The following is a 24,070-nucleotide window of genomic DNA, read 5'->3' as shown; positions in this document are numbered from 1 at the left end:
GAGGAAACTGTACGGATGCTTTAATTTTCACCCTCTCGCGGGAATGCTCGCTAGCAGAAAATGTGGTGAGTCTAATGTGAAAGGTATTCACACCGAGGTAACGTTAAATTGCAATATTAAACTGTTGAACAATGATACGGAACGGAACGTTCTTCAAATTAAGATAGGCCAAGAGTTGACACCAAGGTATTTGAACATTGATAGACACCAGTTAAGTTTCCTCAGCCATTCCAAAAAGAAAAAGCCCAGTCTTGTGCGCCCTACAGGTGTTAGACTGATACCCGGTCGATAGGGACAAATGGCGAAAAGTTGTGTTGGTGGCCAACATCCATTTTGTCTTGCTGAGCCAGCGCGGTACGTGGTAAGCACGAGTTGCATGTATATAAGCAATTAACTTTTCTTATACCTATATATTTTAAAACAAGCAACTTAACAAGCGAATTGAACATCGATTTCATTATAGCCTTTTTAAATTCATTAAAGCAAGTGCAAAACTGCGTCAGCGTTAGAGAATCCAATAACATTTCATCGACGACTATAGGAACAAAGGAAGGAATGAGTTAGTGAAATGACGGCGCTAAGCGAGAGAGTTGTAATACCTACTTGTAGATGTCATAACAAACTCTTTATAATGTAGGCCATCATCAAAAGCCAATACTTCGTTTAAGCAGGTAAGTTAAGCATTGCCTAAGCAGCTTAAACTTGATAGTTACGCAAGGCGATATGGTACTGTTACTTCACTGTTATTAAACAGTGCCATAGATAGGGCCAAAGAAATAATAATAGTAAAAACTTTAAGTCCTCTACGATCAGAATTACGGTACGACTACAATGTAAAGTTAAGGTCTGAAGTATTTTGTGCGTTTTAAGAGCACTTGCTCTTTGACTATATAAGCAGCAGAGCCAATAAATTATGTATCAGTATTTTACACCGTGCCTTCACCAAATTTGGTCGACGAAAATGAATAAGAGCGATCAAATACGATCGCATTTTACCTACGATTAAATTGTGCGATTTTTTTTTACCAAGCTGCTTTAATTGAACCTATTATTTCTCTGCGTAATATTTGCAATATTTTCCTTGAGCCTTTTCAAATAACAAACAAGTTTATAAGAATAAAGGTTTATTTACTTATCTTAAAGCGTAACACTTACAACAATACAATAACTGGTATGGAACAAAATAAATTTGATATATCGTGAGCAAATCACAGCCATTATGAAAACAATGATAACGATTTGAAATGCGTACGTCTTAGTAGATTTTATTCTATAAATATAGGTACTGAGCGGCAAAAAATCTGGCCCTCAAATGTATGTATGTATGTATGTATGTAACTCTAATTGTACAAAAAAAAATGTATGCAGAATCGGTAATTTTGTGTGATGGGTTGGCTAAATTTTGTGCCGCTGAGTATTTAGATGATTTTAACTTTCACACGCCAACATCAGCTATACCTACACTATAATGTAGTTCAATATCTAAAAACATCTATTTTACAGAATGAACGTTAGAAAATCCTACTAACTTAATAACTTGTGCTAATGTAAACACAACTTATATTCGATTCAGCAAGTAGGTACAGTCAAGGGTATAATACATATGTGTACAATAGTAGCAAATATATATAGCTATAGCACCAAATATATGTATAGGACCTATACATATCGACATATATACATCGACTTGTGGTTAGTGGCATAAAAGTGTAAGTACAGATATTTTTGACGTCTTGGTAACGTACATATTTATGCCCTTGACTGTATACTTAGTGCATGGATATATTACACACATTTGAAAAGGATCAGATCAGAATTTTACTTGTGTAAACCAGGGTTGGCGTGAGTTATTTGCATAAAGTGGCATTGAATAAGTTGTTTGAATTTATATATTTATAATGCAACATAAAAAAATAAAGTCCGTTTATAACTATAAAAAATGTGAAACTATCAATAATAAAATACCAGCAAAGGTACTATTTAACACTATCTAAAATTAAATATAATACTTTTCATAACTTCATAAGTTCGTTAAAAATTAAGGCACTCTTTTATTTTATTATATCTAAGCAGAGAAAACATCAATACTAAATTTCGAGATTCTCCTTTTACGAGTTTAACCAAAGAGTTTTGAGTGCGCGTGTTGCAGCAGCCGCTGAGTCGCGTTGCTCCGAAGACGAAGGGCTACGGATTAGCCCGAAACATGTCGAGCTAAACTCGATTTAAGACGTGAGTTATCCGGGTCAATATATTTAATATAGTTTAACCAAACATTTAATAAACAGAAATTTAAACAACCATTACATTTAACCTAACATCCAATTATTGTGGAATAATGCAAATAAAATTTGGTTTCATAATATTAGTTTCATAGGACTCTTTCAAAATGCATTTAAATTTTCATACAAATTTTATGAGTCAGTTTTGTGACGCCCATACCGAGTGTATCAAAAAAACGTTATTAAAGTGACATTTTATGTTTGGGACATTTTTTAAACTATGCTCTTGATTCTGAGTAGGAAAAATCATATTTTTCTAAAATTAAAAACAGGTACACTTATTTCTTTAAATGCCCAGGTATAAAACTAACTTTGATAAGAAATTCTTACTTCTAGTGATTTAAATACCAAAATGTCTTTTCATTGCAGAGGTAGATGTTTTTCATTGCTGGTCATTGTCTCGCTGCCGCTGGGCAGCCTGGAATGTGTTGTGCATCAGCATGGCTACTGTCATCGGGCCCACACCACCGGGCACTGGAGTCACCGCTCCCGCCACTTTGCTTACCTCTGTGGTCAAAAAACACAAGATAAAGACAGATGTTTTTGAACCCCTGACGCAAAAAGAGAGGTTTTGTAAGCTTGACGTTAATGTCTGTTTGTCCGTCTGTGTGTGGCATTGGTAACTTGTAAATCACATACTCTGTTACTTTGAAAATAAGTACTAAAATTACGCATAAATTAAGAGCTTACCGTCATAGTCAACATCCCCAACAAGTCTGGTCTTCCCGTCTTCTCCTGTGACCCTGACAATGCCAACATCAATGACTGTGGCTCCAGGCTTCACCATATCAGCTTTAATCAATTTAGGGACACCTAAATAAAAAAAAATCGAGTTAGTAATATCAACAAAATAAAAGGTACCTTTAGTTTTTTAAATTTACTTTAGTAATGTACATTTTGTTGGAAAGTGATGTAATCAATAACAAAGCCAGCTACTTACCAGTAGCAGTAATAATAATGTCAGCATTTCGGCAGTAAAAGTCCAATTTCTCCTTTGGTGTGTATCGGTGGCAGATTGTAACCGTTGCATCCATGCCCAAGCCACTGTCATGGCTCATGTCACTATGAAGCATCATGGCTATCGGCATTCCTACATTCTTGGAGCGCCCCACAACAACTGCATTACGGCCAAACGTTTCAATTTTGAATCTAGAAAAAGGTAAAGTTGTTAATTAACTAATATTTTCTTCAATTTCGTCTATTTGTTGTTGTGGGCTCAATAATACCAAAATTCCATCAAGTTTGAGTCGGACTCGCGCACCGAGGGTTTTGTATGAAGTTTAGTGGTAGAATAGTACATTTTTGCCTATTTAAAAAAATATATTGAAAACTATTAATCTTAAATAAAAAAATACATTATATTTGAGATTTTCACAATAAAATAAGCCCTTGAATTAAAATTAAGATTTTATAATTTGCCTAGTCACAAAAAGTGGCCTGCATATTTGAAATTCATTTATGTAGGTTACCTACATGTCACGTCAGTTAAGTATGATATAGAAATGAGAGAGCAACTTATTTCGATGGTTTTTATGTTAAAGTAAAGAAGAAATAAGAAGGTAATTAAAAGTTGTAAAATAATCAATACATACCTTTTCAACATTTCCACTACAGCCAAAGCAGTAGCAGGTACAATGGTTGGCATGTCCAAGCATAGTTGTCCAACGTTGACAATATGAAAACCATCAACATCCTTTTCTGGTGCCACAGCATTGCACACTTTCCTTTCGTCAATACCTCCAGGCAAGGGCAATTGAATTAAAATACCATCCACTTCAGAATTGGCATTCAAACCATCAATAGCCATCAGCAGCTCCTCCTCGGTCAAGTTTGCTTCATACCTAATAGTCTCCGCCTCAATACCAACATCAATAGCTGCTTGTATCTTATTTTTCACATAAGTATGACTGGCAGGATCATCTCCTACGATAACACACTTGAGCGATGGTGCTCGGTGGCCTTGCAGGACCCAATTATGAATCTTGATTTTTAGTTCATTTCGGATATCTTTGGCAAGACCTTTTCCATCCAGGATTTTGGCCATAATGCTGCAAACAAAAAACCAAATTATTTCATGATACACAACTAAATAGAACAATTGTTAAATCACACCAAACTGACAAAAACAATAACAATGATACAGTAAAGGCCAGATAATAATAAATATACAAAAAAAATGTTGAAGATTTCGCAAACAAATAATGTTGATTGGTAACAAAACTGTTCCAAATTGTGCAAGTAATTAATAATTGAGAAAAAAGTATTATCTAAAGAAAACTAATAGCGGAAACAAAATCAAGGCTGGTTCATCAATTTAATTACCTGGCCGAGCCCAAGGAATCAAAGAATGTATGACTTCTCATTGTGGATTTCAGTAGTGAACTGACAACTCGGAGGCAAATGATTTGCCTCATCGCCTACTGTTGACGTACACGGGTCAGTCAGGTCATAGTAATGGAACAACAAAATAAATCTATATCATGTTTACTACGAGATAACAATACACTTTACAGAAACAACAATACTTAAAAAAACTAAGCATGTGGATCAAGAAATAACTGGAAATGTATGGTTTATGTCTACTACAAGCTTCATTTATGGGGTTAAAAAGTTCAGGAATAATATCAGTTTCTGGTTGAATGTAGGTGTAATCCGGATTAAACTGCTCTGATAATATTGTACACAGTTCTTTACCGGATATTTCAAGCCTAAAGTGAAAAATGTAAGGTTATCTTCGTTTAGGTTATCGACTTATTTACCTCTGTAATAATCCTCAAACGGCAAGCAAGTATGAGCACTGTATTGCGTATGAACTAAACCGAGTGAAACTACTGCAAAAACACTGTTGGATAAACAACTTCATCAAAGAATAACCAAATTTACACAACACACGTTGGTAATTTCCTGTTGCTAAATACACTGAACGAAATACTGAGAATTTTACTTATGAAAAGACACTAAGTCGTATACACTTATATTTTATTGCATTCCACGTACCTATTTATTTAACGACTTCAATGAAAACTTTTCCACTTTAATTCGTCACGCCGATTAATTGAACTTTTATTTAGGTGCCACGTTGAGCTAAGGCCAAATTTACCTTTTTCATTCAGTGGATTTTGACATAACTCGTGCCTTGCTTTTAAGAAAACTACCTTATGTGCAATACCAAAAGTATAATTTTATTTTGACTGTATGACTGTTACTAGGTCGGACAACGACAACGACAAGAGATCGCTTAGATACCTTTTTGCCTATTGTGATTTTTGTGTTCAAGTTATAATATAATGGTATTATTGGAATTGGTGAATTCATTCGAGTTTCGGTTTCGACGTACAGGAAATGATCGATCAGCAAGTCAAGTTAAAGACAGTGGGTTGAAACTCCATACAAAAAATCTAATGTATGGAGCTAGTGACTTTTTTGTACCAACCTCTCCAAAATAACTTATTGGTTGCCATATTTATGAAATGATCTGTGTTTAGAAGATTTCACTTAAATTATAATATTTGCAATTCTTCACATTTTAAGCTGTGAAAAAAAAAAATAAGCGGAAAAAAATATTACTAAGATAAATAATACAATATAAAAATAATTCTGACTGGATATCCTTTTTTATTTAAGTAAATGAAAAAAATTTAGTTCTATTTTTCAATTTTATATGGCAGCCCACAAACCTTCATCTGCTGCGTGGGAACGACGCCTTCGCGAGATTTTGTGTTTACTGTTTGAATTTTCGTGTATTTTGGTGTTTTGTTTGTTAATAGCGTTGAGTTTGAGATTATTTCCCTCCGCATTAACTTTTATTTCACTAAAGTGCATTTATTCGAGACAGGACTCTAGTTTTTACCGTTATTTTCACGCTGTCCTTTACTAAGAAACCATTCAACATGAGATGCGAAATTTGTGGTATTCAAGAAAAACATTGTGAAAACAAATGTTCTTTGCTAGATTTCCTCTAAGTGAACATGTGTAAGTAAGTTACTGATAAATCTGATAATAGGTGTTGAGGTTATATTTGGCTGGCCGACGTCAATTCGTATTATATAGTATCACGACAATTAAATTTTATTTCAGTTGTAGCAGTGGGTGAAAGTAGTTGGCAACGAGATTTCACAAAATCGAAAACCCGGCTGAAGAAGAAAGCCATACCAAAATTGGGACTTCCCATGCCACCTCTTTCTGAAGAAATTCTTGAAGGGTTTCCCCTAAAGATGGCAAACAGCCAGGTAAACACTTTATTTTATTTTCAATTTATCTCTATTGCAACTTGACTTACTGCATCTTATAATAATATAATAAATAATAAAGATATTGATTTAATAGTTTGTTTACAAATTCTACATAGGTACATAACAAATAATAAGTACAATCAAACTATCAAAGGGAAAGCGACTCAGCTTATGCCTGCACCTTGCAGAACAAAGTCCCTTGGCTAACAGGCGCTGTTTTTCAGTTGCCCCCATAAACCATAACCCTAATAAATACCATCAATACACATGTACATATTTTTTTTACATACAATATATGTTATAAATTAATTTGCTTCGTCATCAATAATAATGCTAGGTATTTTGAGTGTATAGTATAGTTGCCGGTCAGAGCATTAGTAATAGACAGAAAAATTGGCTATACACACTAATTATATTTCACCTGTATAAGTTAGTGGAAGCTTCTGGCTAAATTAAACTTTGTTTCAGGTTCAGCTTTGGAATTGCCCAGTGTGGAATATTTACATGCACAGCCTTCTACAAGTGGTGCGCAGTGTAAAACTGACAATACAACAGGTAAGCTATCACTGATAAAAATCTATACCTTATAGCATAATTTAGAATTTTAGAGTTGATCTGATGATAAAGCTAGCGGGTGACCATAGGAACACTGTGATAAACAACACAACTGCATCGAGTTTGGACTCGTTTGTCGTCTTGACAAGTACTTTGGTAACCAGGGGCATATAGTACAGTCAGCAAAAAAAAATACTTATATTAGAAGAATTTTCAGAAAAACTTTTATTGAACTGTTTACGGAATCTTCATGTATGAGTCCAACTCGCACTTGATCATTTTTTCTGTATTGTCTGTGTTTATGGTACACTTCATGTAATAACACTCCTCTTTTTGCGTTAGGGGTTAAAAATAGGTTGAGCTGCTTAGTAGTTAGAGGAGATAGAAATGGATATGCATACATACAGGTCAAAATATAATCCTCCTTTTGGGCTTCACCAGAATCGGGTAAAAACTACAGAATTAATTTCATTACATTTGGCATGGCAAGTAGATTGTTTATCAGAGGTATACAAAATTATGTAATGTCAACTAACTCCAAGATCACCTTACATTTCATTTCATTCATTTGACAAGTAAAGACATATTTGACAATAAGGCAAGAAATTGTAAGAAAGTTGTCTAGGTAAACATAGGTCATTGACCTGCAATATGACAAAATTGGATTGTGCATACCAATTTTATTTTATCTTGCATTAGTTAGTGTAAGCTACTGGCTAAATTTAACTTTGTTTCAGGTTCAGCTTTGGAGTTGCCCAGTGTGGAATATTTACATGCACAGCCTTCCACAAGTGCTGTGCAGTGCAAAACGGACAATACAATACTACAATACAATACTTGTGTAACGTGAAACTGTATTTACCTATGTAAAGAAAAACAGATCCATGACATGAAAATAAATTATTATTAAGAAAAACAACTTTTTTTTCTTTAATTCGATCATTTAATTAATAAAAAGCGCACCACTACGTGCCGTTTTTTGACAATATATCGATAAAAAAGCACAACACTATGCTGTTACAATATCGATAATATCGACTGTTCCTAACAACACTACTTGTCAATGTGACTTTTTCGGCCCTGTTTAGTCTGTGCAGTTCGTTTCTTGATATTGGCACCAAAAAGACACTGAATTCATACTACAATCGTGGTATTGTTTTTGTATGAGAGTTCCGACTCTTAAAACGTAGTGATTATATACTCTTTGGTTAAAGACTTAGGACTGGTTTGGTTGCTTATGCTTTCTACATTTGGAAACTTTTTTAAAAACTCTAGGGGGGGGGGAGCTGCCCTCCCTGCGCCCCCCCGGCGACGCCCATTAGAATGAACTAACTGGCCTCTGAATGAAAATTGAACTTTACTGTAAAATCACTCTAAGAGTAGCTAAGCTGTTTCTTTTGCGTGTAGTCTACTAATGAGCCTTTTATGGTTTTCAAAGTGACATGCATGCTGTTCCGTTACCCTAACACAAAAGGCATACACCGCCATCTACCGGCGGGTAGTGAAGTTATTTTTCCCCTTACAATACAACTTATACCTACATAAAAAATAAAACTGTAGGTGCTTTTTCCGCTTTTGTATATTGACATGTAAATCTCTACTTTATGTTGTGTCCACTTCAGATGCACAACAAACAGTTTTACTGCAACCCTGTTTAGGAACTTAAATCTGGCCAAACACAATAGTTGGTAAACCCATACTTTTCGTTTCCAATAAGAATGAAGAACCTACGTCATTAATTCATTACTCGTATCTTCCCACGAAAACATCAAAACACGACGCGCCCAGACTCTACGGATGAATAATGTGGTCCGTGGGCGGGGTTCTGACGTGTGAACGGGTCACGGGGTCGCTGATACTAGGTGTCCCTGATAGCGTTGTCTTGTAGTGAACGTAACGCAATAATAACATGTCGTTTCCACGTTACTGTGTCATCGATAAGCTATTTTAAGAGTTGCGCGCTCCAGAAACAAGAGGAGTGTAAGAGCCAAGTGCTTACTTTTACCCCGAATAAATAACTCAAAGCAGTCGCAAGCAAGGTGCTCAATTGATCATACTGCCTCATATTACTATCATAAGCGACCACTGTAGTACATAACATAGGCCTCCCCGAAGAACGCCACAACGACCGACCCTGCCATCCATTGGACTTCTACCAACCTCCATAGGACCTCAATAAGAAAAGGATGGAAACGCTTAGTTACAGCATTATCCGTAATAAATTAGAAGCAGCACGGAACGACCTGGGGCAGGTAGCTTTCCCACATGCGTGAATGTTGCTGGAATAGGCATTCGCCGCTTAAAGGGAGTGAAAAAAAGGAGAACGACAGTGTGAAAGTCGTTACAGCCTGTGAACACGGCATGACAGTCTCTAATACCACTCTACTAACAAGTAATGATGTAGATACAAATAAATGGAATTATCAGGGAGGCTACTAGGCTACCTATGTCTCGCATCATCGCTCTCATTCTCGTATTAAATAATATTTGCGTCAGTGGGACGGTAAGGTAAAAAGTTCGAATTTTGTACTTTGTATCGTACCTAGTGGTGCTGGCGGCGAATGGAGGGGATTAGCTTGACTGAAAGGAAAACTAATGAGGAGGTTTTAGAGTTGGTGGAAGAGGAAAGGCGGCTGTTGAGGACGATTGAAAATATAAGAGGGAATATGCAGGGGCATCTTATACGACATGACAGTTACATAAAAAGTATTTTGGAAGGGCGAATAGAAGGCAGGCGAGGCAGGGGAAGGCCGAGACGGTCATTTATAGATCGAGCCAAGAAAAAAGTCAATGTCATGTCATGTCGTATCAGGAGCTGAAAACGCTGGCAGAGAAACCGAAAAGAGTGGCGATTACTCCACCGACAAGAGCTAAGCTCTTAAATTAATGATGATGATGACCTAGTATTGCGCATATATTATGGTGGATGAAACCCGTTCGGGACACGGGGCGGCAATACCGGACACGGGGCGGGGATGAATGAAGAGTCTTGAGCAAATTTTTAATCGTGTTCAGAACTTGATCAAGAGAACTTGTAGATATTTGGAGACCCACCGGGACTGGAGGTACGGGGCGGGTGGCCTATTCTGCCCCACTGTTAGTCGGTCACTGGGAAGTATAGGTAGGTACCTTTTCATGCCGCCACACGCGTACCTGGGCATGAATTGTAGTGATCGAGTCCAATTATTAATTGTACAATTTAAAAGTGTTACCTACCAACTGTTTATTGCAAAACTATGCGTAGTTTTTACAGGGTAACGAGTAAGTTTTTGGTATCCAATCGTCCAGTAGGTAAATTTTGATCCTCTTATATGACTAAGCTATTAGCAAAAACCTTATGTAACATTTTTTTAGCATAAAACTTAATTAACATTAGGTCGGTACAGAACTTGGTCCGTATTTTCTAAGAGTAGCGTTAGATGCGATCATTCACGTGCTGAATGTGTGCTGCTACAGAGTTCATTAACAAGCGATACGGGCACCTCTAGCAATAATAGGGATCAAGCACCGGATACTATGCAATTGCGTAAGGTTTTTTACCCGACTGCGAAGAAAGAGGGTTATGTATTTGATGCGTATGTATGTATGTATGTCTATTCCTATGTCCTCTCGTAACTATTCAACGGCTGAACCAAATTTTGATAAATGATACGTTATTGGATTCGTCTTGATGACGCGAGTGACACTGGGTACATGAAAATCTTGAAAAATCAAAATGGCGGATTTTTGGCGCCAAATTGTAAGTTTTCAAAAAATGTTTTTATTCAATGCTATCGAGTGGGGTATCAAATGAAAGCTAATAATTAACCCATTCTAAATAGGTATGGGTTATAATAGTTTTAATCAACCATTTTCACAGAACTATTAAAAAAGTGTAAAATAAAACATAAATTAAAAAAAAACAAAAAACCCGACTGCCTTAAAAAATACTAAAAAGAAGAAAACAAGTCTAGTGGGCTAGAGCTTTGTTAAGAAGCTAACTTATTAAAGTTCAACAGTCGGGACCCATTTAAATCGTGACGCTCAAAAAATCTTGTCCAGACTGTTGAACTTTAAGTTAGCTACTTAACAAAGTTCTAGCCCACTAGACTTGTTTTCTTCTTTTTAGTATTTTTTAAGGCAGCCGGGTTTTTGATTTTTTAAATTTATTGTTATTTGTACTTACGATACGACTACAATGTTCGTAAAACAACTCGTCATTGCATTAGCTACAAACGCTCACAGACGAAAGTTTGGTGTCTATTTTCGAAATCAGATGGCTACGAGTACTGCTGATGTCTACCTACTTAGTTTAGTAGTATCTACAACACCTATCAATTCAATGCAATTCAATGACTCTGTGAACACCACATTATGTAGCTTGGCGTTTTAGTCTGAAGTGGATTTCATAACTAAGGACTCAATATTTATGTCCCCATGATCGGCAATTCTAGCTATTATAGCAGCGACCACCGATGTCAGTCCATCAAATGGGAGGCATGCCAACGCTTCGTCTTTCGGTTCGTGAATTTAAATGCTTATAAATAGCTATAATTTTATTTTAGTCCATAAATAAATACACTTTTATTGCAATTAAAATTTGTTGACAAACACTTATTATCAGCTTTAATTAATGCCATCTGTCCTTCCCATCACAATAACACTTGCGGGTCTTTAGAGTACCCTTGGAACATCCTCTGCTGCTGCCGGAATAGAAATGTTAGTTCTATGATTTTTACGATAATGTTTAGTGCGCTGCTGGGTGTATTCCTGTCGAGTTACGGTGACGTGAAGTACTCTTACTTTCCTTTATGGGAGGACCTAAAATAATTCACATGATCTTGGACCGCTATTAGGGGCTAGCCGCTGGCTGAACCGGAATGAATGAGATTTACAACCTCGATTTTTTAGGAAATATAAAGGATCATGTAAGTACATACATGAAAGCTAAGTATATAATAATGGGATATTTTTTTTTATTCGACTGGATGGCAAACGAGCAAGTGGTTCTCCTGATGGTAAGAGATACCACCACCCAAAAGCATCTGCAACACCAGGGGTATTGCAGATGCGTTGCCAACGTAGAGGCCTAAGATGGAATACCTCAAGTACCAGTAATTTCACCAGCTGTCTTACATAAAATATAAAGTGTTTGCCAAATGATGCATTTTATTAAACATTTTTTTGCTAAACGTTGATTTGACAAACGTGGTTTTGCCAAATGAAAATAATAATAGTTTGCCAAGTAATGATTTGTAATATGATGGTTTATCAAATAAACAGTTTGTGAAATGGTCAATTTGTGAAATGTGGTCTTGAAAATACAAACTGAAATATAGATGTACAGAAAAAACAGAAAAATAAGACCATCACTGGGATGGTCTTGTTCCCAGTGATGGTCTTATTTTTCTGTGCATCTATATTTCAGTTTGTATTTTCAATTTCGGTTTTACGGGATGACCGTAAAAGTAAACATTTGGAATTGAAATAAAAAATACAAAAAGATTCCAAAAAACCAATCTTAAATGTGGTTTTGTAAAACGATTAATTTGTGAAACAAAAGTTTTAAATTAATGTTTGTTGAAACGTTTGTTGCCAAATGATTGGATACCATAGCGGAGATATAGATTCATTTAAAAATTAGGCATCCTTGATTTTGTGCGAGAACATATCCGAGATAGTTTTGAGGTATAAGTAACCATAGGATTAATAACAGTTGTACCTACCTGTAAGACGTTGCTTAGTTATCGAATCAATCAAATTCTACCACCGAAACAGCTATCATGTGCGGCATTTTTAACGTAGTACCTAGAACAGAATTAGTCAAGTAATTTATTTAATTATCTCATAGTTAAAAATCAGCGCCTTTTGAGCGTTCCATGAAGTTATGAAAGAAACTTTCCAAGTTTAAACCTTCCAATTTAATTACCTTCAGTTTTTTAAAAGCTGTTTTCCGGAACTTCAATCTGTTAAAGTTTTAAGTGAGCAGGCGTAGACTGATGAGGGAAGCAAAGGAAGCGCGTCAGCGCGGGCGCCGCTCGGCTGCCTAATATTCAATTAAAAGTTTTTAATTTCACCCAAACCCGTAGCAATATTTTCTGTTTACGCCCAAAATAAACAATTTAAAGATTTACAATATTTATCACAAGTGTTTTAATGGAGTTTTACATCGTTCGAAATTCCGCCGATAAAAGTTCGCCGGAGCTACATGGCGCGGAGTGGACTTCGAATGTCAATTTAATGTTTCGGCGAGGAAAATGAAAGTGTTTTCAAGAAACTTCTGATTTCATTAAGCAATTAAACTTATTGATAATATTTAAAGACAAGGTAAGATTACATGCTTACGATGCTCAAAAGCGCTCGTTTTGTTTGGAAGTAGCGTGATCAACATTCTAGGTATTAAAATGGTCTCATAATGGTTTCATTATCATCATCATCAGCCTACAGCAGTCCACTGCTGGACATAGGCCTCTTCTATGGCGCGCCACAATACTCTGTCTTCAGCCCCTCGCATCCATCCGCCGCCAGCGATCCTCTTAAGGTCATCCGTCCGCCGTGCCTCAGGACGCCCTATATACACTACTACTACTCATAATGGTTTACATGGAAATTAATGTTACAAGTATGCTATTTGATAAACGTACACTATTAAATACATTGATAAACCAAGGTAAAAAGGCGAACTTTTTCTATAAATAGATAATTATTAGTTGATAGGTATTGACCTCGTATTGACCTGAATGTAGGCTAACAATTAAGGTGCAAGTATCTAATCAAACTCTGATCAAGCTCAATTTGAAAAGTTTAATGACATTTTAATGCCAGCATCAGGAAGGTACATTATAATTATCTTGTTTACATCGACAGTTAGACATTTGAATTTCAATCATCAACAAAAATCATTAGAACGAAGTGCAATATAACATATCGGTAGGATTGTAATAGTGTTTTTGTTTAATAATGTCAGTTAAAAATAATTCAAAGTCTTGCGATATTTGGAGATATTTCAGAATATTAAACGTAATTATTATTTTCATGTGTTGTAACTTCGTAGAGGGGGTAAGTTGAGATTTTTTGCTGATCTTCGTAAAAATTCTTCGTTAGAAACCGCAATGATTTCCTTCGTGTTGTCTATTTGTACTTAATACTATTGTTGTGTCTTGTGTTGTGAATAAATGTATTTTCTTTCTTTCTTTCTTTCTAAATTCTAAGGCCTTATCAAAAACTTCATCGTAAGTAATAAAAAATCTGCGAAGTTTCATAAGGCGTTAAATTGAAACTCCAATATCAACAGTAAGTATTATAACTTAATATTAACTTACTAATATTATAAATCGAAACTTTGTATGGTTGGATGTTTGTTACTCTTTCACGCAAAAACTACTGAACGGATTTGCATGTGGCATAGCATACAGGTAATATACCGGGTGTGGCCTGTAATATGAGCAAATAATTAAAACATAGATTATATACTCCTCAAACTGAACAACATTAGTTCAGCGACTTTTAAAAATAATTAGTTTTTTAATTTTTATTACACTTTTAAGTTTATTCGAAGAAGCAATGTAAAACAAAATGCTTGATGTTTTTACCGTTACAGGCGACGGGAGAGTTGTGTTCTAGGATGGCGTACATTGATAGCATTATTTAATTTGTATGAAAAAAGGAAAATTCAAAAATTCCATTATTTTAAAAGTCGCTGAACTAATGTTGTTTAGTTTGACGAGGACGATCTGTGTTTTAATTTTTTGCTCGTATTACAAGCCACACCCGCGGTACCCTGGATTAACATTATAGGCTACTTTTTATCCCGAAATAATGTATGGTTCCTGTGGGATCAAAAAAGGTTTAAGCTACATACCAATTCTGCGCGAGCGAAGCCGCGGGCAAAAGCTAGTACTTTATAATACTAAATCGCGCTGTAAGAATGAGATGAACGTATTTGTCTTGTACCTACTTTTCTCAATTTTACAGGAAAGGTAAGAAACTCTTTCTCACCTTGGTAAATTTCTTATTATAATGATTCTTTCTCTGAGGATAGGAAAATAATATATTTAAATGGGCACCTACTATTACGACTTCAGAAAAGTTTTTTAAATTACGTACCTATGCTATAATAGAGAAGTTAAAGAAACGAAACGACGAACGTTAATGTGGCCCGTAATGCTTTTGAACTTATACGGTTCCAGGTCTTTAGGTCTAAGCGTGAAGAAAGAGGTAACAGATTAGACTGATAGATAGACAGATATGAGTTACTTACCTACACATTTATAATAAGCACTAGCTTTTGCCCGTGGCTTCAGCCGCGTAAAATTCGGTCATCGCGCGCTGTTCCCTTGGGAACTGTACATTTTTTCGAGATTAAAAGTAGCCTATGTCATGGCCCATAAACTATCTTTATGCCAAAAATCGGACGTGAAAGACGGACAAATATACAAACACACGCACTTTCGCATTTATAATTAATATTATAAATCATACTAAAGTATGGATTTGAAATGGCTTCGGCATCTTTGATTTATTATTTATTTTTTTGTATTAAGCATCTATTTCTTAAAGATCGGCGATTAATTATGTACTATTAAATATATGATATACTTATGATTTAACCATGATAACCTTTACTGACTTAAACTTCTCCAGTCTACCCGTGTATAAAGCATCAAAATATCTAGAGCTTATTTACAGCAATCGCGGCCTAATGCCATTATGTATCAAACATGTCTAATTTTACTTATTTAAACCAGAGTCAAGCAATCAAAGACAAATCGATGATGAAATACGCGAACCCAAAGTACTTGGAAAACGTTGAAGTGAAAATGTTTCGACGCAGAAACAGCGATCCCTACAAGACTAACCTGACCGCTACTTTCTTTCATGCATGGGACACCAATGTGACCGTAAGTAACTTTTCGATTAAAGCTGAAATTTGGCATACTCATGTAAGTTCAGTAACAATAGGCACTGGCAAAAACAATACTGTACCACTACCATGAGTTTACAGTGACCGTACTCGATAGCGACGGCGTAAATTATTTGTAGAGGCGCTGTACAATTCTCCATACAAATAATTTAGCCGTCGCTATCGAGTACGGTCACTGTAAACTCATGTTAGTGGTACTGGTAACAAATTTGATAGTGAAATTCTGGTTGTCTGCCGGGATCGTCTCTACAAGAGAGAACTTAATTTAATACAGCCCAGTATACGTCGCTAAACTAACTTGCCATTGTTATCTACATTTGCTATGATAATGATGAAATAAGGAGAAATGGCGATAGGATAGTGACTGAAGACATGCAGTGTCTAAGCATCGTCTTAACCACGGAGGGCACCGGGATGCGAAAACCAATTCGTAGTGTCCCATTGCATCAAAAAAAAAAACTTGTATGTAAGTCAAAGTCAAAATATCTTTATTCATGCAATTTAGTCTATATCAAATACCTATATAAGTACTTGAGGAGTGTCTTTTCAAAAGGGCTTATTGTCTGTCTGCTTAAAACAGAAAAATACCAATATTCTTTGAAGTTAAAGTTGTAAAATGCCCCTAGTGGTCTTTTTAAAAAAAGGTTCACATATATTACATAGGTTCGGATCAAAAGGGCCTAATTCTTCCTTATGCACACTTATTATCTACGTACCTATATACACTTATTATTTACGTTAAATTATAACTTTTTGTAGACTTCGAAATTTGAAGCTGACTACTAAAAAATAAACAGGTAAAGGAAAAAAAGAATTAGAAACGTGTTCTTCATTGGAAGAATTTGCTGATATTTTATTTATTTATTATGATTATGATTATGACACCAAAATTGCTTTTGAGATTTAACAATAATCGCTATATCGAAACCATTAACCATCAAAGCAATATAATATTAGTACTATTAGTTATTCTGCGATAATATTCTTATTATAGGATGAAGGGTAATATAAAGAAATAGTTAGTAATTCGAAATCAGCTTCATTAAAACCTAACGAAATAGTTATGCCACAACAAAACGGCTTAATTCCAAAAGTTCGCATCGAAAGGGCTTCAAATCTGAAAATTAATAGTCAATTAACATAATAATTTAGTTAGATAAAACAAAGTAGGTATGTAGTGCCGTAACATTTATGTCATCTTACTTAAATACAATATCGAAAATAAAGTAATAATATCGAAATGGAAACCGTGGATTTATGTTTTCTTAAATTTCCCAAAAAAAGTTCAAAGTGGAAATAAGCCCTTTTGAAAAGACACTCCTCACTTATGAATGTCAAAAAAAAATCTACCACCGGTTCGGAAAAACCTCTGCTGAGAAGAATCCGGCAAGAAACTCAACGAGTTATATATATATATTTTTAAACATATTTACAAGATTATTAAATGACTAGCTGTGCCCGCGACTTCGTCCGCGTGGACATATTTATATCAGTCAGTTATTGTTTTGACTGCCTAGCAGCTTACAAAAGATACATGCCATCAAAATGTTTACTTCTTATTCATAGTTACCGAATAAAATACCTGTGATTGTGGACTTATCCTGATTAGTTTATCTAGACGGGTGGCTTTTCTACGGCTTTTACTCCATTTTGCTTTACTACCGCATGACGGGGTTGGTGACTTTTCAACGGCTCTATTGTTACCTATTATCACTAAGGCCCTGGTTTCTCAGGCCCGTCACACGCGACCGAGGGCATCTGGATGGTCGCACCATACGAATTAACGGTGTCTTTATCCCGCTGCTGGTGACGTTTCAGAGAATCTACCCTCAAACATTCCCGAACAAAACATTCGGTCGTGGTTATAGAAACCATGGCCTTACGGACAGGAGACTCCACTCTTGGCACCAGCCTATCTAGAAGGTAGGGCCAGAATTCGACGATCTGTGGGACGTGCGTAAAGTGGCTGTCTTGTGTTGAGTTGTCAGTGCGGTCAAACACAATGTGAGCGGAGTGGCCGAAGAAGCAGTTCAGGTTATTCCAAAAGGGACTGCGTTGGATGGCGTGGGCGGAGACAGGTGCGCGTATATTTTATGATGAATGACCTCTTGACATGCTACTTCAATGAGAGAGTCGTGGATATGGTCGCACCCAGGTCCTTAAATTGGTGCCTGAATAAAGCACCGTCTGAACACAAAATCAGAGTACCAATGCTAGTCTCTTCTATTTCATGGACATGTCCTGTGTTTTCCATGAATTCGCCGAAAATCTATTTTAAGAGGACCAAGAGAACCAGGTACGCGGCGCCCTTAACACCCTCCAACCTAAGCTGAACTCTATTGGATATACTTAACCTTAGTAATGTGAAGCAACTCACGTTGGTTATGAATTTCATCATCATCAGCTGAAAGACGTCCACTGCGGAATGCACATGAACGACAACTCGCCACTTGCATGCACCGGTTTCCCGCAATTTTCACAATGTCGTCAGTCCACCTGGTGGGAGGCCTGCCAACGCTTCGTCCTCGGTTCGTCGTCGGCACTCGTGGACTTTTCTCCCCCATCGGTTATCTGCAGGGGTCAGACAAAAAGTGCCGATGATTTCAACACTTATAAGATTTGATTTCAATCTAATTATCACTTATCATTTATCAACCTCTTTATTAAACGATATGAAATTTATTTTATTCACTGAATTCCATTGATTTATTTACGATTATTTTGTTACTACTTTTGTTACTACATGTCACACGGATGTTTAAATAAAAACATCATCTTGTGTGCAAGATTACGTCATTTTTACGTCATCCGCACTTTTTGTCCGACCCCTGGTTATCTGTTTTCCGAGTGATATGGCCCGCCCATTGCCACTTCCACTTGCATATTTTCCCAGCTATGTCGGTGTTTCCAGTTATGTATTTATTTCCCTACTTTGTATTGTTTTTACTTTTGTATGCACAAAAAGGTTACCTATATAGTTAACTAAAGCTTCGGGTACCTAAACTAATGGTATCATCATCAGCCAGGAATCAACAGGACTTCCACTATTGAACAAAGGCCTCCCTTAGAACACCACAATGAACGACAACTCGCTAATTGCATCCACCGGTTTATTCGTTTTTGTGCAAAATTAATGTAGCAATTTATGAATCACAAATCTCAATGAAGCCAACTTTGATAAAGCGCTCGCCAAATTCGCACCGTCAGTAATCACCATGTTTACCTATTGTTTTTACACAAAAAAAGCATACTATGTATTCAACACTATTAACATGGTTTATAATACAGTTTAAAATTTAGTCATACTAGTCGAGCTTCTTATTATTTAATTACACAACGTACGAAGTCCGCCGAATTTCCCGCGAATGAACCGCGCTAACAGCCATTGCCATTACCAAAGAGGATGAGAATTAAAATTGTTTTTTATTCGAAATACTCGTACTTGCACAAGTGCTTACATTTCGTAATCCGATGCCAATGCAATATTATTATGACATGGAGTTGATCTGATGATAAAGCTAGTGGGTGACCATAGAAACTCTGTGATAAACGACACGATAAAATAAGCCTTTAAATTTCAGATAGTGGTTTCCTATCCTCTTCAAGGTGCCAATACGTTCAACATATCAGTGAAAGGCTGCAATTCAATCGACAAACTGTGGATGGTGCAGCTTTTGCATCAAAATTCGAATTTAACTGATTGTCCTGTACCACCAGTAAGTACCTAATATTCAATTAATAAGTCTTTATAGACATTATTGTTATGTTTTGCATTAAATATTGTTGCTGTTTTTTGTAGTTTAGTGTAGTAGGTTTCACATTGTATATTTTTGGTATACTGTTGTGTTTTGTGATATATTTCGGGTTCGGGTTATTGTCGGGTTCACTGTTTCTTTTGCTGAATTACGTACAATTGTTCCAACGGAAGACCAACGTGCTCGACACCATGCTCAGTTGGAATCATCAATTATTTCGTGTCAATTTGTCTCTGTTTCCGTTTTTCTCTTCTTAAAACTTTAAATGTCACGAATATTTGTTTTCTATCATTCTTTCTAATGGGCATTAACTCTAGGAATACGTAACTCATTCAGCTACTAAAATCTCTACCGCCGACTCGGCAATTTTAAGAGGCTGGCAATCTTTTTACAAGCTTAATAAGACTTACCATTTTATAGTATGAATTCTGAGGATCAAATTTTGCAAGTCAAATCTCACCAATTTCTCGTAATCGGATTGACTTGAAATTTGATACCTACCGGTAAGTATGAATGTATGTCACTAAAAAAATGTGTCGAAAATGAAACATTTACGAAAAAATCATCAACTTTATTAAAAAAAAATACTTAAAGTAAAACCAGGTAAGTGCGAATCGGAATTGCGCACCAACGGTTTCGTACAATTTTCAAATATTATATAAAATTCAGTGCTAGGGGTGCCTGCTCATTTTATAATAACAGTAAGTGACTATAGACGCAGACAGGCACAACAATTTAAGATTTAACATTATTTATTACAAGTTGTACATTCAGCAGTAGAAGTGAATGAGGGGTTACGGTGCTTATCCAGTTTTGCTGCTGACTAAATTTCAACCAAACCATACCAAATTTCAAGTTTCTAGGACAACTTTAAGTACTTCCTATTTCAGACTCATATTTACACGCATTTCTGAGAACATAAGGTTTATAGACAGACAGATGGACAACAAAGTGATTCTACCTACTTTTCCTTTTGAGGTACGAAACCCTAGAGACAAACAAAATATTTGCATCTTCTTGGTTCAAGAGAGTAACAAGAAAGTTAATTAAATTGTAAAGCCACAATAAACGTTCATTGTTCCATAAACTTGTTGCTGTTTTATGCCAGCCGTTACATTTTAATTTTGCTTATTGAAACCGAGGCTTAGGTATACAGATCCTAGTCGTAGTTTATTAAAACTCAATGTATGTTCTGTGAAAAACTTGAATGTATTTGCCGTTCATTTTACTCATATTTAGTCTGTTGGTTCTGTAAAGCCAGTAAGTAAATCCTTACTTCCTTGGTCATGCCAAAGTAATTCTGTCTGTCTGTCCATCTGTCGGTTTGCTAGTCTGTCTTTCTGTTACCTTTTCTCGCTTAAGCCACTGAACCTATTTTGATGAAAACTGAATGGAGATAATTCGAATACCTGGAATAGTTTGTATCTCGGAAAATTGCGAAGTTCCCACGGGATAGCGATAAACAAATTATTTGTAGACGGAGTCACGGGCAACAGCTTATTGAAAATAAGTAGGTAGGTATATGTTCCTACCTACACTCGAATCACCGACGTAATTGTGATGTATGGTGAAACCTTTTCATAGAAACTTAGTCAAACTATATAACCATCTGCTAAGTATTCTGGAATATTTTTCAGGATATAATGGTTCACCTGTTTTTATAATTCATAATTCATTTATTTTCAATAATTGTTGGTTATAATAATAGCAATAAAAATTTCCACACAGCTAACTATAATAGCATGCAAAATATAAAGTTTTATAATCTAAAAATTAAATAAAAATAATATTATGTATAGGTATTATGTCTAAAGAGGATAATTATGATAAAAATGTCAACTGATCAGAATATTTAAATGAGAATTTTTAATTTCATCCATATAATGTTTTGTAGTTCTTGAGTAAAATGCCTGTGTGTGATATATGGACGGTCCGTTTTGTCGTTTCGACTACGGAACCTAAAAATCTGCTTTTAAGAACAAAGGTTTAGGCTGAGCGTGAAAGAGTTAGTGAGTCAGGTCTTCTCTTTTTATATATAGATAAATTAATTTACAGAAGGGTATTTTTTCTGGAATTTCGAATAAAAACTCTATTCTTAAATGAGAATAAAAATAATTAAATAATTGTATCACAGTTAAAATAATCTGTTACAGAATAAAACACATTTCTGTCAACACTGTTTCAATTCTTGTCTAAATTTGAAAATCGGTGTATGGTTTGTCTCAAACGTTGCGGTAAATGATTAATTATTTTTATGGACATTGCATGACAGTTCTTTCTTCCCAATCCTCTATAGTCAAACCACAGTTTAATTAAATCCCGAGAAAATTTCCTAGGTACGGAGGTTATTTATGATATTTTTTTGGTTTTTCAGGGAACGTACCGTTATTTCAATTTAGGACCTATTCCTAAGGTATTTCCCTCCCCGGCTCCGAGCGTTCCAAGAGGTTCCACTGCCACTGCCAAGATAGAAGCTTTCATGACGTCAACGAAGGAAAGGGTGCTCGATGTATTGTTGCATGTTCATGTAAGAAAGTGATCTATTACGTTGTTTTATAAAATAAATTATTTATGCCATAAATTATTGAATATTTAACATGAATTTTTTTTTTGGTTGGAGAAGACTTGATGGAGCAAAACCATTCGGTAAGGTTTCTGAAACTGAGAAATTACAATCAAGCTAAACTAGGATAAAGCTGGTTACATGCGCCCAATAAGCTAGACCTTGTTCAGATGGTGCCATTTACGCGCGAGTACTCACGGGTTTTGAATCGCGCAAGTGTGAGATACCTGTTATATAATATTCCGTCCGTATGCATGCATTTTCGTGCAAAACGCGTGTAAACGTACGTACGTATAGACGGATTGTCTGAACCTTTATTCAGTATCCTGTCTCACGATCGCGTGATTCCAAACGCGCGAGTAAATTCGATAATCTTGTCATCTGGACTGGACAAGCTTGTGGTGATGTCTTGACAATTAGCGAGTAAGAAAACATGTCTTGGACGTATTTTACAGAAAGTTTAGGAGCAGAACTCCGAGGTATAAATAATTATGTGAATGATACATGCTTGTCCATGGATCAATGAGAATGAGCGTATGGAGTCTTTTACAAATTTCGAATATCCCTTAGATTGCACAAGGGGGCGTATGGTAAAGGGGCGGGGAGGATCAAAAAATGATTGGTGAAATTGGAGTCACATAATTAATGCATAGACCCTCGATCGACGTTAAAAATAGTTATGTAAATGCACTCTTCCAAAATCTCTCGAACCCACAATATAATATAATATCTTTCCGACGAATGCAAATGCGCCTTTGGATACGTTTCTTGCAAGAAGTAAGTATTAATTTTGTTCAAAGCCTCGGCTGTCAGCAACATGTCTGGCCGTGGAGGTGGATTGTGTCGGCGACAACAATGGCCGTCGGAGCAACATGGCGTCGTGGCCGTTCTTATTATCCTAAGCCACAAAGCTTGCTCCCAGACCGGGGTCAGACTTGCCAACCATACAATAGATTTGACGTCGATGTAATATTGTTGGAAGACGCCTTCAAAAAATGTATTTCTCCGATTTATAAAAACTGAGCTTGAAAAATGTAGTTCAAGCTAGGATAGTGTCAGCAACTCGGGCTTCGGCCATATATGAGTAGCTAGAAACGGAGTTGTAGGTACACACGAAACAATAGTTGCTAAATTGCCAATGCTAGCTTACTATCTTGATTCGAAATGTACAGGTACTTAGTGTATTAGGTACAATCAGCGTCAATAAAATTATAATTGCTGATTAATTATTCTTTCCGAAATTGCTGAAATTTCATATAGGTAGTAAAATTTCGGAAAGTTGCAACTTTCTGTTTCTATAATTTAAAAAATCCTATATTTCTTGAGAAAATTTTCCACAAATTTCCGAGAACTTTTCCAACTTTTTGGAAACTTTCCACAACTTGCGCGTTTGTATTTTCGAGTGCACATTTTTCTAGGTGTCCCTTCAGGTGTCCTGTCTATCCTAGCCACTTCCAGAAAGCTTTACGTATTGTTAAACCTGTCTTAGGTCTACTTCGAAACGTCATTCTTGGCCGGTGACTGCAATTGTTACAGTAATAATAGAATGGAATCGATATCCCTTATGTATTTACCTACCTACTCATATACATTACTGCTACCTACGCTACGTTGAGGTTGTGGTTGAGGTAAGTAGCTTCAATTTCATCCAAGTATTTGAAGTGAGGTAATTCGGGCTGTTGAAAAAGTGTTTGATGTTAAAGAGTTCCTTAGATTTACTTCTAAATACAGTCGAATACCTACGGTATTTGTACAGTCGGGATAGAGAAAACGAAATTGAGGAC

The 24,070-nt window shown here is 36.0% G+C and overlaps 2 protein-coding genes and 1 long non-coding RNA gene across 10 annotated transcripts; 2 read left to right on the top strand and 1 right to left on the bottom strand.

The window, feature by feature from the left end:
- The first annotated feature begins 1,113 nt into the window (after positions 1 to 1,113).
- On the top strand, positions 1,114 to 2,722 carry LOC141439671 (uncharacterized). The gene is made up of 2 exons (XR_012452625.1): positions 1,114 to 1,322; positions 1,369 to 2,722. It is a non-coding gene; the product is annotated as an uncharacterized lncRNA (long non-coding RNA).
- Nmdmc (NAD-dependent methylenetetrahydrofolate dehydrogenase) lies at positions 2,662 to 5,386 on the bottom strand. Of its 7 annotated transcripts, none has more exons than XM_074104006.1 (7): positions 5,277 to 5,376; positions 5,039 to 5,121; positions 4,602 to 4,699; positions 3,872 to 4,327; positions 3,220 to 3,428; positions 2,970 to 3,092; positions 2,662 to 2,786 (listed from the first exon to the last, which is right to left on the bottom strand). In XM_074104006.1, exons 3-7 carry the CDS (start codon positions 4,691 to 4,693, stop codon positions 2,662 to 2,664), a joined length of 1,005 nt encoding a protein of 334 aa, XP_073960107.1. In that variant the 5' UTR covers positions 4,694 to 4,699; positions 5,039 to 5,121; positions 5,277 to 5,376. The 7 variants fall into 7 exon arrangements, with proteins under 7 accessions (XP_073960107.1, XP_073960108.1, XP_073960109.1 ...); XM_074104007.1 differs by having other exon boundaries at positions 5,039 to 5,110; positions 5,277 to 5,360; XM_074104008.1 differs by lacking the exon at positions 5,039 to 5,121.
- Positions 5,387 to 13,919: 8,533 nt separating this feature from the next.
- LOC141439783 (uncharacterized) lies at positions 13,920 to 22,281 on the top strand. 2 transcript variants are annotated; one of them, XM_074104162.1, is made up of 4 exons: positions 13,920 to 14,104; positions 15,793 to 15,945; positions 19,550 to 19,684; positions 22,098 to 22,281. In XM_074104162.1, the coding sequence occupies exons 1-4, from the start codon at positions 14,006 to 14,008 to the stop codon at positions 22,260 to 22,262; spliced, it is 552 nt and encodes a 183-aa protein (XP_073960263.1). In that variant the 5' UTR covers positions 13,920 to 14,005; the 3' UTR covers positions 22,263 to 22,281. The 2 variants fall into 2 exon arrangements, with proteins under 2 accessions (XP_073960263.1, XP_073960264.1); XM_074104163.1 differs by lacking the exon at positions 13,920 to 14,104 and adding an exon at positions 14,257 to 14,338.
- Positions 22,282 to 24,070: the final 1,789 nt, after the last annotated feature.

Source organism: Choristoneura fumiferana, chromosome 21 (genome assembly GCF_025370935.1).
Source record: "Choristoneura fumiferana chromosome 21, NRCan_CFum_1, whole genome shotgun sequence".
Taxonomy (NCBI): domain Eukaryota; kingdom Metazoa; phylum Arthropoda; class Insecta; order Lepidoptera; family Tortricidae; genus Choristoneura; species Choristoneura fumiferana.
This window is presented reverse-complemented; position numbering and strand designations above follow the sequence as displayed.